Source organism: Homalodisca vitripennis, chromosome 1, assembly GCF_021130785.1.
Source record: "Homalodisca vitripennis isolate AUS2020 chromosome 1, UT_GWSS_2.1, whole genome shotgun sequence".
NCBI lineage: Eukaryota > Metazoa > Arthropoda > Insecta > Hemiptera > Cicadellidae > Homalodisca > Homalodisca vitripennis.
The window spans coordinates 172,734,022-172,750,908 of record NC_060207.1 but is presented as its reverse complement, the minus strand read 5'-3'; the positions used below and the strand labels follow the sequence as shown (position 1 = coordinate 172,750,908).

The following is a 16,887-nucleotide window of genomic DNA, read 5'->3' as shown; positions in this document are numbered from 1 at the left end:
AACAACGCCTATCTGGGTTAATAATGAAACACTCTCAGCTGTTACCTGGCTTAAACAACGCCTATCTGGGTTAATAATGAAACACTCTCAGCTGTTACCTGGCTTAAACAACGCCTATATCTGGGTTAATAATGAAACACTCTCAGCTGTTACATGGCTTAAACAACGCCTATCTGGGTTAATAATGAAACACTCTCAGTGCTTACCTGGCTTACAAACCGCCTATCTGGGTTAATAATGAAACACTCTCAGCTGTTACCTGGCTTAAACAACGCCTATCTGGGTTAATAATGAAACACTCTCAGCTGTTACATGGCTTAAACAACGCCTATCTGGGTTAATAATGAAACACTCTCAGCTGTTACCTGGCTTAAACAACGCCTATCTGGGTTAATAATGAAATACTCTCAGCGGTTACCTGGCTTACACAACGTATATCTGGGTTAATAATGAAACACTCTCAACTGTTACCTGGCTTAAACAACGCCTATCTGGGTTAATAATGAAATACTCTCAGCGGTTACCTGGCTTACACAACGTATATCTGGGTTAATAATGAAACACTCTCAACTGTTACCTGGCTTAAACAACGCCTATCTGGGTTAATAATAAAACACTCAGCGGATACCTGGCTTACCAACACCTATTCAGGTTAATAATGAAACACTCAGCGGTTACCTGGCTTACACAATGCCTATTCGGGTTCATAATGAAAAGTAAAACAGCATTACTGCATTACAACAGAACTTTTCTGTAAATTATTGCCTGTAAAGCATACGTGTATTCGATTTATAACCACTAGAAACGTTTAGAAGTGGTCGTGTGGGTACATGTAAATGTGAATGTTGGCACAATCCTGCCAAGTTGCAGAATATCAAGGATTAACAGGTGAAATTTGTATATATTGCGATGCTAATGAGGACGGCGAAAAGAAGACAAAATCGGAACGAAGGTCATTGTGTTGGTTGCAACTGAGGTTTTTCTGGCCGCTAGAGTCCGAAGTCAAAATCAGCGACTGGTTTTGACGATGTCCTTGTCACCGTGACGACATGGAAGGTATGAAAGGATCCCATTCATTGTGTCACACATTTCTGTCTCTTTCCCACACTTCGCTCTAAAAGAATTCTTAATTAAATTGGCGATAACGTTTATAATATGTGCCCTGAGCCTGTACTGGACCTGAACTGCCGGTCAGATAAAGAATCGCCATATAGCTGAAGTAGTCTATTGATAGAACTCGATGATGCAAGGAGAGAAATAAACCTTTACCGTGCTAGGTGATTACAATAATGGGAGGATTGGTTATATTATAATGTATATAATTGTAAACTCTGGTTTCACATCTACAGTAGTTGCTTCAAGATGAGAGTTCTCAAGGACTTCAAAGAAATGGCGTTTGCACTTAGTTAATGCCAGTGCGTCAATTAAGATAATTCAATTCTCGTCACAAACGAAAAACGCTCTGGGTCTTAAAACCGTCTTTAATTCACGAAAGAAAACATGTTTACGTGTTTTAATTTTAGAAAAACTAATAATATTATGGACACGGCATACCTCGAACCAACTCATGGCTACAAAAAAGGCTTATTTTAAGAATAACAAAATCCATATATAATAAAACTTATACAAAATCCATATATGTATAATAAAACTTATACAAAATTCAAAATTATGATTGAACTTTTAATTATAATACCTATAAATTAAACTTATAGTCGATAAAATTATATAACGATTTTTTATTATTTTAACCTTAAAATAGTAAAAAATACCAGAATATATTTATGGCGGTTGTTTATGAAAGGTGGAACAAACCTTATGGAAATAGTTATACTGTGGTACTGAAAAGTCTAGAGACGGTATAATGTCTTCCGTACTCGTAAAAATATAAACATAAAACTTTGTACAGTGACATAGGGCATAAAATTGAACTTTTTGTCTTTTTTCCGCTCTTCACCATCTCAGGGGGTAGCCCGTAAGGAATCGGTGGAAAATCTTAAATGTCAGCGTGTAAGGCCGATGTGCATACTGTACCATTTAAAGGTCTTAATTAGTAGAACACCATGCCGCAAATTATATCCCAAAAGGTTAATCCTAAACAAAATGGCGGCGTTGGCGAGTTTCAACACTGATTTTATGTGTAAGTTCAAGAATTACTTAATTTTATTATGACCATATCAGATGACAAAACTTACTTTAAGATATTTTCAATGTCCTGTTATTATTCTTCTATGGGAACGGACCACGAGAAGTTAGTAGACAATTTCTAATGTAAGCATAGGTTGATATGCACATGATTTTAAAGAGCTAGTCAAGCAAAGGAGTACTCCGCAAACCAGACTTAAAAATCTTTATCCGTTACAAAATGGTGGCAGTTCAAAAATTGTAAAAGTAACCTGTAAATTCAGCAGAAAACGCAGGAAGTTGCTTTAATTAGTTTAATTTCACATTAACAATTTTGTACTGCTATTGTTACCTACCACTAAAAATTGTTGGTTTTTAAACTTTGGAGTGCCGCCATTTTGTTTAGGATTAACCTTGTGAGGTATAATTTAAGGTATGATATTCCACTAATTACGACCATTAAAATGGTATAAACATCAACCTATACTTACATTTAAGATTATCCAAGGTCCCTTAGCCACCACCTACTGAGAAGAGCTACTGAGAGCATCAAAATGTTTAACTTTATGTCCTATGATTACGTTTTATGTTTATACGTTTACCTGTACAAAAGATATTAGACCGTTTCAAGACATTTCAGCACCCCTATATCATGAAAACATTATTATATGTAAAATAAATATTAAAACCTTTGCAACTCCACATTTGACTTTAAAAAATATAGGGTTGTGGTCCTCAAAACTGTTGAATACTATGCTGTAAATTAAAACTGGATAGCTTTAGAATGCTTAATTATATAGAGGCAATTTTCATCTTCGATGTCCTCAGAATATAGTAGACATTCCAAGGGATTTCACTGTTACGACACTGCAATATTTACGATAATACTATTGTACTTCAACATGCAACGATTACCGATAATTAATTGATTAGTACCTCCATCTTCAAGTAGGCTTCTCTCCTAAGATATGAACACTTAAAGCTATTTACAGAATTAAAAGACAGAATTAAGAACCACATCAACACAGAGATAAACTCTAGGGGTCAGACGGAACCGGTGCGATGGCGTGGCGGTGGAAGACCTTTACATCCTCAAAAGGTCGCGATAAAGGTCACTCCTCCTCGTCAAGGTCAGCTGCACTTCCGATTTGTACTGTAAATAATTAGATCAAACAACTGAATAACTCTTGTATACGCCTTTCCTTTCCACAATAAGGCAAACATCATTAATCATTTTGTTGTCAATCCCTCACGTTATCGAAAAATATATTTCTTATTTAATGTATTTCAATTACAATACTGCAATTCAAAGAAAGAACCAACTGATTAATTATAGAAAACGGGGCGGACTGAAAATGTGGGTAAGTAATAGAAAGAGCGACGGAATCGTATCAGTAATATTGCATTGAATTGCAATAAAACTTTTCAAAATCAGCGAAAACGTACTTTCTGCAATGATCTTACTAATATATTTTGAGGTATAACTAATACCTTGTACGAGAGGCATTCTCTTAGAAAACAACAATAGAAGAATTAGATAGAATAAAATAGAAACTGTTTTAAGACTTAAGACTAACTTTGTTACTTAAATTTTATTGTGATACAATTATTATAAATAAAAGACTGGTGTCTCGATTGAATGTATGAAATCAGAGATTTTCGAAGAACATTATTACCAGTAGAGATATGCATGAATTTCCAGTCTTTAAAACACAGCCTGTAATTTAGAGCTGACTGTTATGTAACATGAACATAACTATGGCCATTTATTTGAAAGACCTCTACAAGAATCTGAATAACGATGTTGTAATTGGTGGTAACGGGGTAGTACAGTATCCGGTTCTAACTAGTTAAACCGGATAAAGACGGATATTTTCGGTTTTGTCTGGAATTGTGCCTACTCTGGGCTGCACTTCGTCCGTCCACTGCCAAACAGGCAACAGCAGGTCGGGCAGGACGTCATAATCTCGTCAGCTGATTATTTATAGCTGCTGCCGTCACACTACACCCTCCCTCACTACCACGAGGTATAGCGTCACCACAGATTGAATTCAATGAATTCCATTCAGTTTGTAAAAGAAACTACTTTTAATCGGTTACCACACTGAATCAGAAAGGCTAAAATTAGCTTTAAACGTTATCCGCTTTGAAAGCTTTAGCCAGTTTAAGTGAAATCAATTATTTACCATTAATTTACAACACTAAAAGGGATCGGAGATAATTTGCACAAATGTTGATATCACGTTTTTATAAATGTGTAGGCTACCTCTAATTGATCCTTCATTACGTACTTTAAAACCCATCTAGACTAATGTACTAATGAGTAGGAAATAGGGAAATTTTTGTACAAATATTTTTTTGTTTAGTATTCTTTTAAGTGCCCTGATTTGAAAAAAAAAGAAAAATAACTGTCGAGAATCTGCTATATTTCCAAATTGAGTTTAAATTTATAATATATGTATCCCATACAACCGATTTCTTCTCAATTATGAGACTAGTGGGTCAGATGCTGGCCAGCAAACAAAGTACTATGCATGTTTTCAATGGTGCTGGTGAAGACATACATTGATTGATCTTCATGCCACTTAGAAACTTCAGTGATAGAGTTGTCGGCAAATTAGGTGTTTTTTTTTTTCAACGATACGGAGAGGCAGGAAGAAAGTATATTTTTAACAAAGCTAGTTTATTCCTAATAATATCCCTCCTGGCTAGCTAGAGTAAGGGAGTACTGAAGAAAAACGTTGTGCAATGAACAAAAATAATTACTATTCCATTTGGTAACATTTATTTAATACTTCTAACTTGTGTTTGTGTTTTTCGTCCTATGGAAAACTTCTAACACGTAATACACTTCCTGTTGAAGTGATATATAGGTCATGAGATTGTAGGGATTACTCATGCGGTCAAAGTACTGAGATAAACGAAATCAATGTAGTGCTATCAACATGACAATGGCGGTATGGTAGGATCCATTGTGCTAGTGCTTTCACTTCCCTCATGCCCTACGATCTCACATCTCTATGATCCATTGTGCTAGTGCGTTCACTTCCCTCATGCCCTACGATCTCACATCTCTATGATCCATTGTGCTAGTGCGTTCACTTCCCTCATGCCCTACGATCTCACATCTCTATGATCCATTGTGCTAGTGCGTTCACTTCCCTCATGCCCTACGATCTCACATCTCTATGATCCATTGTGCTAGTGCGTTCACTTCCCTCATGCCCTACGATCCCACATCTCTATGATCCATTGTGCTAGTGCGTTCACTTCCCTCATACCCTACGATCTCACATATCTATGATCCATTGTACTAGTGCGTTCACTTCCTTCATGCCCTACGATCTCACATATCTATGATCCATTGTGCTAGCGTTCACTTCCCTCATGCCCTACGATCCCACATCTCTATGATCCATTGTGCTAGTGCGTTCACTTCCCTCATGCCCTACGATCTCACATCTCTATGATCCATTGTGCTAGTGCGTTCACTTCCCTCATGCCCTACGATCTCACATCTCTATGATCCATTGTGCTAGTGCGTTCACTTCCCTCATGCCCTACGATCTCACATCTCTATGATCCATTGTGCTAGTGCGTTCACTTCCCTCATGCCCTACGATCCCACATCTCTATGATCCATTGTGCTAGTGCGTTCACTTCCCTCATACCCTACGATCTCACATATCTATGATCCATTGTACTACTGCGTTCACTTCCCTCATGCCCTACGATCCCACATCTCTATGATCCATTGTGCTAGTGCGTTCACTTCCCTCATACCCTACGATCTCACATATCTATGATCCATTGTACTAGTGCGTTCACTTCCTTCACGCCCTACGATCTCACATATCTATGATCCATTGTGCTAGTGCGTTCACTTCCCTCATGCCCTACGATCCCACATCTCTATGAACCATTGTACTGGTGAGTTCATTTCCCTCATGCCCTACGATCTCGCATCTCTGTATCCATTCTAACTTAGCCTTGTGATGAAAGCATATAAGCTATTAGGCCTATACTAAAATGCCAATTTATTTACTGGTGTACGAAAAACCGAAAACCCAGGTTAGGTTGATTTGAATGACTCACTCTGCCACTGCTACAGTTTCGACAGAGGAATGTCCAGAAAACGTGCCAAACCTCTATTGCGAAAGTTAACGGTATTTGGAGTGACGGACGAAAATTCGCACATTTATCGTACTAACCAAAAAAGTACAAACTACGTGAGCTATATTATCAATAATGACAAATTATTAAATGACAAACATATTGAGCAACAGATTGATGGTGAACAAGTCGGTGATGCCACCGATGAGTTCAACGCATTTTTTGCCAACGTTGGGATTGACCAAGGTCATAGTCTTAATCAACGTGAGCCACTTCCCCCATCAATACGGCCCAGCTGTCTCCATAGTTCTGATTTCTGTCACAGAGAAGATTTCCAGAGTGAAGGAAACAGGATTTTCCGGACATTTGCCATCGTTCAGTGAAACAAAATATCAGTAACACTACATTTCGAGACCTGTAATCTGATCTCTTCTTCACTAAGATCAGATTGCAGAAGAGATCATGTCTCAGAATGCAAAGCAGAATTTCAAGTAAATTTGTGTGTTTTTGGTTATTCCACAAGAAAATCTAGGCATTTAAAATTTAATCCCTCAACAATTAATATACAGGGTGTAAGAAAAGGGTTGGGCTGGCTATGCATTGTCAGATGATATGTGTGATTCTAAGGTAAAAATGAAGAATAATTGTTATCAAATTTCCACTTCATTTAGCAGCTATACGCAATTTTTTCTCTCATTAAACCAATTTTATCTTTTGTTGTTATCTTTACGATTTTTACTAAACTTATAAAATAGGTCCATGTCAGAAATTATCATATCACAATATTTTCTTTTTAATTTGTTTTATTATCTTCAAAAAGACCGCCATTTAATTATCGTTTTATGAAATATTTAATAAACCACTGTTTTTATAAAAATTGTAAGAGACACCACAAAGTTTTTAAGTGACGTCTCCTTTCCAAAAATACCTCATTTGTAAAAATCGGTTTGGAAATAACTATTTTATGGAAGGTTTCGTCTTACACATGCAAACTAACTGGTCCATAATTTCGCAGTATTTAAACAGTTATTACTTTAATCAGTTGCTAGTGTAATTAAAATGCAAAATTGAAACCGACTATTGAACCTTTAAAATCTAATAAATGTAAACATAACCAAATTGCAACCAGATCTAACAAACGTGTTAATTTACTCATAACCAAATACACAAATAAACATAACCAAATTAACACGTACGTAATATCTGTTTGAAATTCGGTTGTTTTTGAACCAACGGTTGTTTTTTTCTTATGTTTAACCATTGGAAAATTGACGCTGGTATTGACGCTCAGGGGTTATAGTTTGCTAAGGAACTCTTTTCGCCGCCTGTCTGTATGTCTAGAGCTTCTAGTTATATAAGGGGATGAGCGAACACCGGGTAAAAACGGACGTTTATTCTGACACCGTTACATCTCTAACCACTACCAACTCCTAGTTTGTAAATACAAGGTCCAGCCAGCCTCTCTCGGACGGTCGGATCCAGTTTAAATGCCCGGGTCGAATCGCGAGACTGCAGGAGCCCAGCAACCGCAACTGCGCAGGTGAAATGGCCGAACGGTCAAGGTCAAGACCAAGGTCACAGCTGCAGCCGATAGACGGTTGCCAGTTTCCTTTCCTCTCAAGGTCATCACTCCAGTCTCTAGTTGCTCCAGCAGCAGGGATGCTACACATTAGCCAAGCCGTTTTAATCTTGCTGTGCGTGTAACTTAAATATGTTGTAAAGTTAGAGATTGTGTAAATTCAGTATTTTAAAGTCTCAATGAACACCTCGGTTACTAAAAATCAGCATAACAATTTCTTTACGTGCATTCACCTTCGAACCTAAAAAAGTACTTTCAATCTGACATTTTCAAAGTATAATTACTTAAAAAAAACTACCATCCCCCAACTCTAGCGGGAGAACATGTTTAATTATCACGTAACCAAGTAGACAACACGTCGGGGTACATACGGTAGCTCATCAAAGCAGTGGCTAACTAGGACTTGGGAGATTAGATATGATTGGACAGCACACCATACCAGGAGTATGGAATAAATCGGAGTAAATTTAAATAAATTAGGTCGGCCTTAAAATAGGTTGTACAAATCAAATAACTGTTGTATTTCAAGCCAGTAGGATTTTAATTATACGAATATATTTAGGATTCTTGTGTGTGGTATACTATCTATCTCCTATATCTATAACTCTATAACTATCTCCCTGATCTCTCCATAGTTACGTCACTGCATCAAAGAAATTGCACTGCTCGAGTGATGGACGAATGCTTGGAAATTAAAATGAGGTCTTCATGTTAGTAACTGAACACCAAACGTTTCCCGGTTTAAGTGGCGGGTTTATAATGAATATATTAGTAGTATCTACGAGGTAAAGCGGCAAAAAACAGAAATAGTTTTACAGAGCATAGTTGAATATTTCTTCTTTTCTCCCAAACATTGCTCAATAATACACAAACAAGATATTGCTTTTAATATGATTAATTCATATAGTTGACGTATCTGTTGCAAATTGCAAGAAGTGGAAAAATCATATTCATCAGTCGTCTCTTCATAATTCATACACTCATAAATGCGCCACTAAATGTCGCGGAGATATGCCCTATTGTAGCCGCCACAACACTACATCCGGGGTTGTGCGTAGGCAGGTGAGATGGGTTCTTCGGAAACTGTCCGTCAACGTAGCGGTCGCAACATTCTTGCACTGTCAGTACAAACGGGTTTCAATGGACACGTAACTCCAAGAGCGTATGGAGTTTGATAACAATACCGATGAGGAAATTAGTCCAGGAGATCGTGACGGTGGGAATAGCCTATCTCGATATTAACCACGCAGTTAAACCCACCGTGTAATTCATTACCACTGTTTTATGGCTGGCGCGCTTCCACTCATCCCCTCCAGCGCTTGCAAAAATATTTCGATGTGAAAAATCGAATTATAAGCAATTTGTGAAGTCAGAAGAAGGCGTTGGTGACCTAAATCTCCGTGGCGTGGCCACGAGGAGGGAAGGGCGGAATATCGAGAATCAAAATGTTCTCCCCAAAATGTTGAAGGAAAAATATTTAGAACAGTAAAAGGTCAATCAGCTAAAAAAAAAAAAAAAATATGTTTTCGTTGCCAAAATATTAATTGGCACGATTTCATAAGACTTGGTTCTCGAATATGCCTTAACAAGCTATTACTCTGAGGCCGTACTAGAAATCTACGTTTAAATGTGTCCAATGTTCTAATCCACAGTTGTGTTATAAATTTGGTTACTAAATAAATAAATTCGGAGTGAAGAAGTCCTAAACCCTCGCCCAGCGCCAGCCATTAGGGTACAGCGCAGCGCTTCGACCGGTTAGTCCGGGTACCCAAGAGAGTACCACAATTTAATTTGTTGAGTGTCAAATCATACACCACCCTAAAGCCAAAACATTTTATTTTACTGAAATAAATTAAGCAAACTTTTGGCTATCAAACAATGTTATTCTGTTTTAACCTATTTCTTAACAACGCTTTTTAAACATTTTCATACTAGTATAGTCTTCATCCATGATTTCTAATATGTTTTAACAATTATGAACTTATTTTTTGTTATTAAGAACTGATTTAGGTTTACATGCTAGATAAAAATATATGTTTGAAACTGAAAACTAATGTATTATAATTTTAAATTGTCAGAGCATTAACCCAAATTTTAAATAGGCTTGAAATAGTTATTCGATCTGAAATTTAAAAATGTGTCTAAAATATTAGAGTTTTTAATTTATTGACGCAGCTTTAGTGAAACCTATAACTCATGTGACTATAATTGAAACATTGGCCCAATGGTCTGTCATACAATATCTAAAAATCTAATTTGAGGTATAGACTTGACATTTTGCATAAAGCTTTTTGTATATTATGCTACTAAACTACTGCTAAAAAACTTTTCTGTCTGTCCATTTCTAACAGTATATCTAGAGAATGAAATGTGGACTTTATATTTTGTATTAAGGTTCATTTCTATGAGCAACATTGAGTTGATGATAATGTTTGTCCGTCTATAGTGTTTGAGATTCAGCTTAGCCTAACTGTCCAACATAATATTAGTTAAATTTTGCATAAACGTTCTTTTTTGCATAAAAAATATTTAGTTGAATTATAGTACACGCCCGTCCATGCAATCTGGCCGAACGTCACTGAGGTCTCAGGAGGCTGGAAAACTCTTTTCTATCTGATTTGTCTGTTTGTGGTATGTATCGAGAATGAAATGAACGTTAGACTTGAAATTATGCATGTTACAACTTCAGCAATTCTGTTACATGACACGTAGTCATTGATACGTCTAACTTGTAATCCTGCTGACGTGATCTGTCAGTAGTGAATATAACAACTATTGAATAAATTCTAACTTATTAATACCCTACTAATTATAATTATTTGATCAAGCTGTTGGTAAAGGCAATAAACTGCATAAAAAGCTACAGACCAATTTTACTGCTTTACAATTATTAAAAATACATAATTTACTTTGTATTTTGTTTGTTAGGTTCCTAAGAAACATTTTTAACTTTTATGATAAGAACACAAATCTAAAATATCACAAGTTCTTTGAAACGTTTACTTGCATGATTTATTAAAGCAGGCAATTTTGAATAAATTACAAATTGCCTGAAACTACACGTCAACAAAAAAATCTAAATTTTCCAAATAGGGCTCTTTTTTTAAACATTCCGGATATTTAATCCCTTCCCCCCGAAATTGATGTCTGGCTACACTATTGGTTAGAAGTGCTCAGCCAGTAGCGGTGAGATAATTAAAAATCAAACTGATTTTATAATCACAACTTCTGGTTTAATAATTTTAAATAATCAATTATTTCTGTATTTCGTTGAATTTGAAAGGAATAAATGGTCCTCAAAAATTTCCAATTGAGTTTATTTCAACAGATTTTTACTATGATTTCTGATATTTAAAACAAGATTGTAAATATTAATGTTCAATTTAGTGTTACAAGTTCAAGAAATGATTTTTTTTTCTAATATACAAAAACAATGCTATTTTACTGTCTTATATAATAATAAAGCACTCACTGAGTGTTCTCATGATTGCCCACTTTAATGAGATAAGAAAAATAACACATGTAAATTATTTATATATTATTAAGTTTTCATATATTTTGATTTTTAAAACTTCCTTAACCATTTTTAACACATTATTTTTCATGTATATGGTAGTTGTTTAATTTAGAATCATTATTTTCATTGTGCAATATAGGCTACTTATAAAATAGATCAATATATGCAATTTATATTGCATTTAAGTTCGTGAACTTAAGACAGTTAATTTGAGACCATAACAAATTGATCTACATATAACATCTTATTACTTACAAAGGAGATAAATCATTTATATGGACATGGTGCTCCGAGGTACGGGGGAGTATTTTTGGGGATATGTCTTTGTTTAACTGTAGTAAAATACATAAAATACAACAAATTAATTAGTTTTTAAAATCATCAGAAACAAGACTAACATAATAATTAAGCAATAATTTTTGATTAATTTCTTAATTATTAAAATATTTCATGATAAGGTGTTCGGAAACTCAGATGAAATTATTCAAATAATCAAGATTGAAAATGATTGGCGGCTGACTTTTCATTTAGTATTTAACCTAAGTATGAACATAACCTGCATGTAAAATAAACCTTATTATATCTCTTGATACGAGTACATATGTTACAAAAACAACATAATTTTAAAATGAGGTTATCAATATTTTCAAATAATATTTATATTACTGGGATGACAATGGATGAGTTAATTTCAAAACATCAAAGAATCATTCCAAATATTTTGATTGTTTAAGCAAATCAAAACATTTAAAAAACAGGATCGGAAAATTAATTCTTGAGAAGATTTCATTAATAAACAAACAAAGTGTTTTATGTAAAGGAATGCACTTTGTAACTATATAAAATATGCTATAAATTTTGGTTATAATTATATCATCTACATAAATCTGTAGTTTTACCTTTGTACTATGATCATATAAATTAAGAACTGCAAAATTTTTTAATGTTTAGTGTTAAATATTTTCAACTGCACCAAAATTAGAAGATATTTAAATTTATTTTGTTTTTATTTCAAGGCGACGTTGATTTTTAGCTATCCTGAAGCTGAATTCTTGCAGTTTATTTACAACTAAATAAAATAATTGTTTTAAAAATGCTATTGGAGCTCCAATATACAATACTTCTCAATTTGTTGGCCAAAATAGTAACAAGATTATGCACAATCTTACTTTATCTAAAACTCAATCTGTATTCTAAAATTATCAATGGTTTCATTAATGTATGGTTTTGATAAACGAAAATACATTATAAAGCCACTGCTAAAAGTACTAAGGGTATGCATTCTCCTCAGCTGGCAAGGTTATAAAAAAAACGTTGAACTGATTACAATTTTTAATAAGACAACTGAATTTGGAACTCACATGTATAATTGTTTATGTAACTTAATGCACATAATGCATGTTTAGGTTAAGCATTACAGTACACATTCAACAACGAAGTTGTTAAAATGTACACTATACCTGGCCTTGTAAAACATTCCGTAAATATTAAACACATGAGATGAAAATAAGTTAATATGAGGTAAGACTTATGTGCTTAAGAGCAATAAAGTCATTTGAGCCAACCTTGCCTTGTGACCAATACTAACAGGTGAAATGAACAAACGAGACTGATAAAAAAGTGATTTAGCACTTTTAATCTTTTTTATTAGTTCTGTATGATGAAAAGAAATATTATAGTCAGCTGAAGTTCTGTCCATGATTTCAAACTATCTTCTGAGCATGTTAATAAATCTAAGGACCGCTAAGTTACCTAAAATTTTAGTTGTCTTGCTTACAATAAAATTTTGATTTTTGTCTACCAAAATCAATAGCTTGTATTGAATGCTTATATTAACATGTTAGGGCTAGTGTGTATACACATCAATAAACACTGTTTGGGAAAGTGGCCTGCAGCTTTAATTTTAGATATAATTATTACTATGCCATGATAGTATTCTATTTCAATTTTAAATTAACTGTAATAAATTAAAAGTAAATTAGTGGTACTGCACTTGACTGTTAAATAAATTTTGCAAATTGAATTCTCTATCTTATTTAATATCATTATATGTAAAGTCACAACTTTAATGCGTCTATTCATCCTAGCTGTTTTAACCAATTAGTGAGCATACATAGGCTAAGTCTTCTTATAAATGTTTGCTGTAATTTATAGTAGGCTATTTTAATAGACTAACTTATAATGTAGCCTACACTATATACTACTTATATTACAAAACAATATTCCAGATTAGACCTGATAGGAGACTTAGCCTAAGTATAAAGAGTTCAATTAAAATTTCAATACAGAGACCATTCATTGAATTTCAGAATATTAAGTTGAGTAATCTGAGAACTTTACTACAGTCCATATATTTTGATATGGAGTGCTAGAACCCCTCAGCAGAGAAAATAATTCCAAAATGACGAACTGTAAAAAAGTTGAGAGAGAATTTTGTTCTATAGTGCATGTAGAAGAACCTTACTCAAGGATGAGAAAAGCGAGTAAACCTGACCTAAGAGCATTTTATTTATTTAAATCATCCCCCCCATGTCTATCTTCAAGTGGTTCTAAGAGTGTTAACTGTATTTTAGCTAGTCAGGTATTGTTGTATGGCATGTTCAAGCCCAGTCATTCTATGTTACTCTAAAACAATTGTAAATATTCCTACTATCAATCTTGATGTAGAGCCAGAGTGTTAATGTTCATGCAGTTCGTGTTACAATAGTCATCAATAAATAAGAATTCGAACTACTTTGGAGTGACTCGCAATTAATAGGGTTATTAATGGAAACATAGAACTTTGAGAGCATCAGCAAACATCAAATAGTTAACACTTACAGAGTCAGCCACGATATTAATAGACCAATATAAGCTAAAGAGCAGTGGACTAAGTCAAGATCTCTGGAGTATACAGATGTGACAGTGAATAGCATGAATATTGTAGCAACAAGTTTACAATAACAATAAAGATTCTATGACCTAACTAACATACAAACCATGAAAACAGGTTTCCACAAATTCAAAATTTGTTAATCTAAGTAAAAATATTGTAGTATATACTTTGTTGTTAAACATTTGTATTTTTGAAAACTTTACTGATTCAACTTTGTCAGTAATTTATGGATATAAAAATAATAAAATCACATAAATTCAACCTAAAGAGTATATAACCAAAACCTAACTAGTGAAATTTATTACCTTTAAAAACATTCGACCATTATAATATATTGGTAATGATAATTTCACTAAGCTAACAAGTTTTTTGTAATCTTTTAAATAACAATATTTGTAGACTTCAATATTTGTAACTTGAAACTTAAAAAAACTTGAACTTAAAATTTCTTGATAATTTTTTTTTTTGATCAGAAACAAAAAGTAACAAATTAATTATTTGTATAAGAACATTAAGAAACAATCATTTCAAATGCAATGATACGACAAAAACTCTTGTTTGGGTAGTGTACGATAAGCGGAACGGTTTTTTATATCGAAATTGACAAACGATATTACTTACTTAATCATAACCATCGATATAATCAATTCGATACTGATTAATTATTTTAACGATTAATTAAATAATCTATATCAATAGCTGTAAAATTTTTTTAAATAATACTCTTAATGTAATATTTCAATGTTATGTAAGTTACAACATTTGATTATTAAACTGACAGTCAATTTTAGAAAAAAACTACACGACATTGCTTTGAAAGATGATAAGACATATTTTTCATGACTTCAACATGTTGGACTCGTGTGGAAAAAACCCATTACGTGAAATTTGTGGGAAAGAAACAACTATAACTGTGAGAGGAGCAAATATGGTCGTCTTCAGTTTTCCTAATTTTGGTTATAATAATTTGTTTTATCACTGTAAATATTAGATTCATATTTTAATTTAAAACATATGATTGTTATTGAGAACTATAGATACTTTATATCGATTGATAGTCTAGGATTTGAGATGTGAATATCGATGATTACATTCTTCGATATAAAAAACCGGGTCCGCTTATCGTACGCTTCCCCTCTTGTTTAATTGTACATGACATAATTGTTAGAATTATACAAAGAGAAAACGTTCAAAGAAGATTAAGTTATTGAAAAAGCTTCAATCGTTATAAAGTTAGTATTACAGTCATGCTAGTTTTGTAACGGAAATATACAAAACAGGAAGACAAAAACAATTTATTTCAGTGTGTGTTTCTCACAGATTAGTCTAAATAGACTATAAGCTTAAGTTGTGAGTCATAAACTGTCATTATTAACATATATATACAGCTGGTGCCAATTTTAAGGTTAATAGGCCTATTCCTGTAAACAGTAACAGTGCAAGAGGTTAAGCAGAGCATCATTTGTTTGGCAATTGGCAACAAAATTTACAACTAATCTAATATATTTCCACAATAACTTAAACACTGTGTACACAGTAAAATTTTCAAAATAGATAAAATTTTATTGAAACTGACCTTGGCTTCTGCAAATCAGCAGTTTCGGCATATAGCAAGTGTTCTTTTTTAGTCCGAAAAACAACACTTTCACCTTGATGTATCCACTTCACAACTTCACTGGAAGGTTCTAACGTACTTAAAAATCCTGAACCAGATCTTGACTTATCTTCACTAGTCCTAGTTCTATGAACACTTTTCACACACATATAAAAATCAATTTTATCTATGCCCTCTTTCAACCTAACTGACGTAGTCATAAAGCACGTGGTAGAGTTTGACCAAACCATGCTGAATACTGTATTGTCATCTCCTAACATATTCTTTTTTTCAGAACAACTACTTTTGTGTGTGGTTGCCCTAACCTTCATGTTATTTTGAAGGTTCCGTCCTTCTACTTTTAAGTATAAAGTTGTCAGAATCCCTCTATTAGCATCTTCATGAATTGTTTCATTGATAACATGCACCGAATGAAATGTTGGTGGAATATCCACCAAGGTTGCAGCTGCACACATGTATAAAATTGTTAAAAGACACACAATACCAGACCAACTCGGATACAGCACGCCAGCCATTACTGTATAGCTCAAGAAGCACCGACTGAAGAAGATAAACAGTGACTGACTGATGTGAATCGGTGGTGCGGGTGCGCCAATTCCTGGCGAATCGGAATATGAGCTGAGCGCGAGCGCGATCTTAACGACACCTAGTAGCGAAAGTTTCACTCGTTCTGCAAACGAGATAAGACTGCACTGGCGCGCGGTTGATGTTGAAATTAAATCACGCTTTTCTGTTTATACCTCCTAATTTTCGTATGGTTTGTTACAACCGTACATCCTAATTAATTGTAATGTATTTTGTAAAAGTAAACTAGTTCTAATTAGTACATTCCTTAAGAACTGTAGTAGAATAAATAATAAATAACCATATCTGTTTATATATGACACTCCTCATTTTTAAATTCTAATCATCCCAAATTCGCTGTCATGATTTAAATAATAAGCTTATTATTTACTACATCATTGTGAATTTCTTTTATGAGTTTTAATATTGATTTATTCGAACAGAAACCCATTTCTATATATTTTGTGATAAACAATCAAACAATTAAGATAGCATAATAG

At 33.9% G+C, this 16,887-nt stretch overlaps 1 protein-coding gene across 5 annotated transcripts in view; it reads right to left on the bottom strand.

Moving 5' to 3' along the window:
- LOC124352741 (unextended protein) overlaps nt 1–16,431 on the bottom strand; it is an 84,799-nt gene extending 68,368 nt beyond the window's left edge. For 2 of the 5 annotated variants that reach the window (XM_046802385.1, XM_046802386.1), the window contains exon 1: nt 15,785–16,431. In XM_046802385.1, coding sequence (XP_046658341.1) covers nt 15,785–16,338 — 554 coding nt within the window. In that variant the 5' untranslated portion in view covers nt 16,339–16,431. The remainder of the gene's footprint in view (nt 1–15,784) is intronic. The other 3 variants (XM_046802383.1, XM_046802387.1, XM_046802384.1) reach the window with 2 other exon arrangements.
- Between the last annotated feature and the right edge of the window lie 456 nt (nt 16,432–16,887).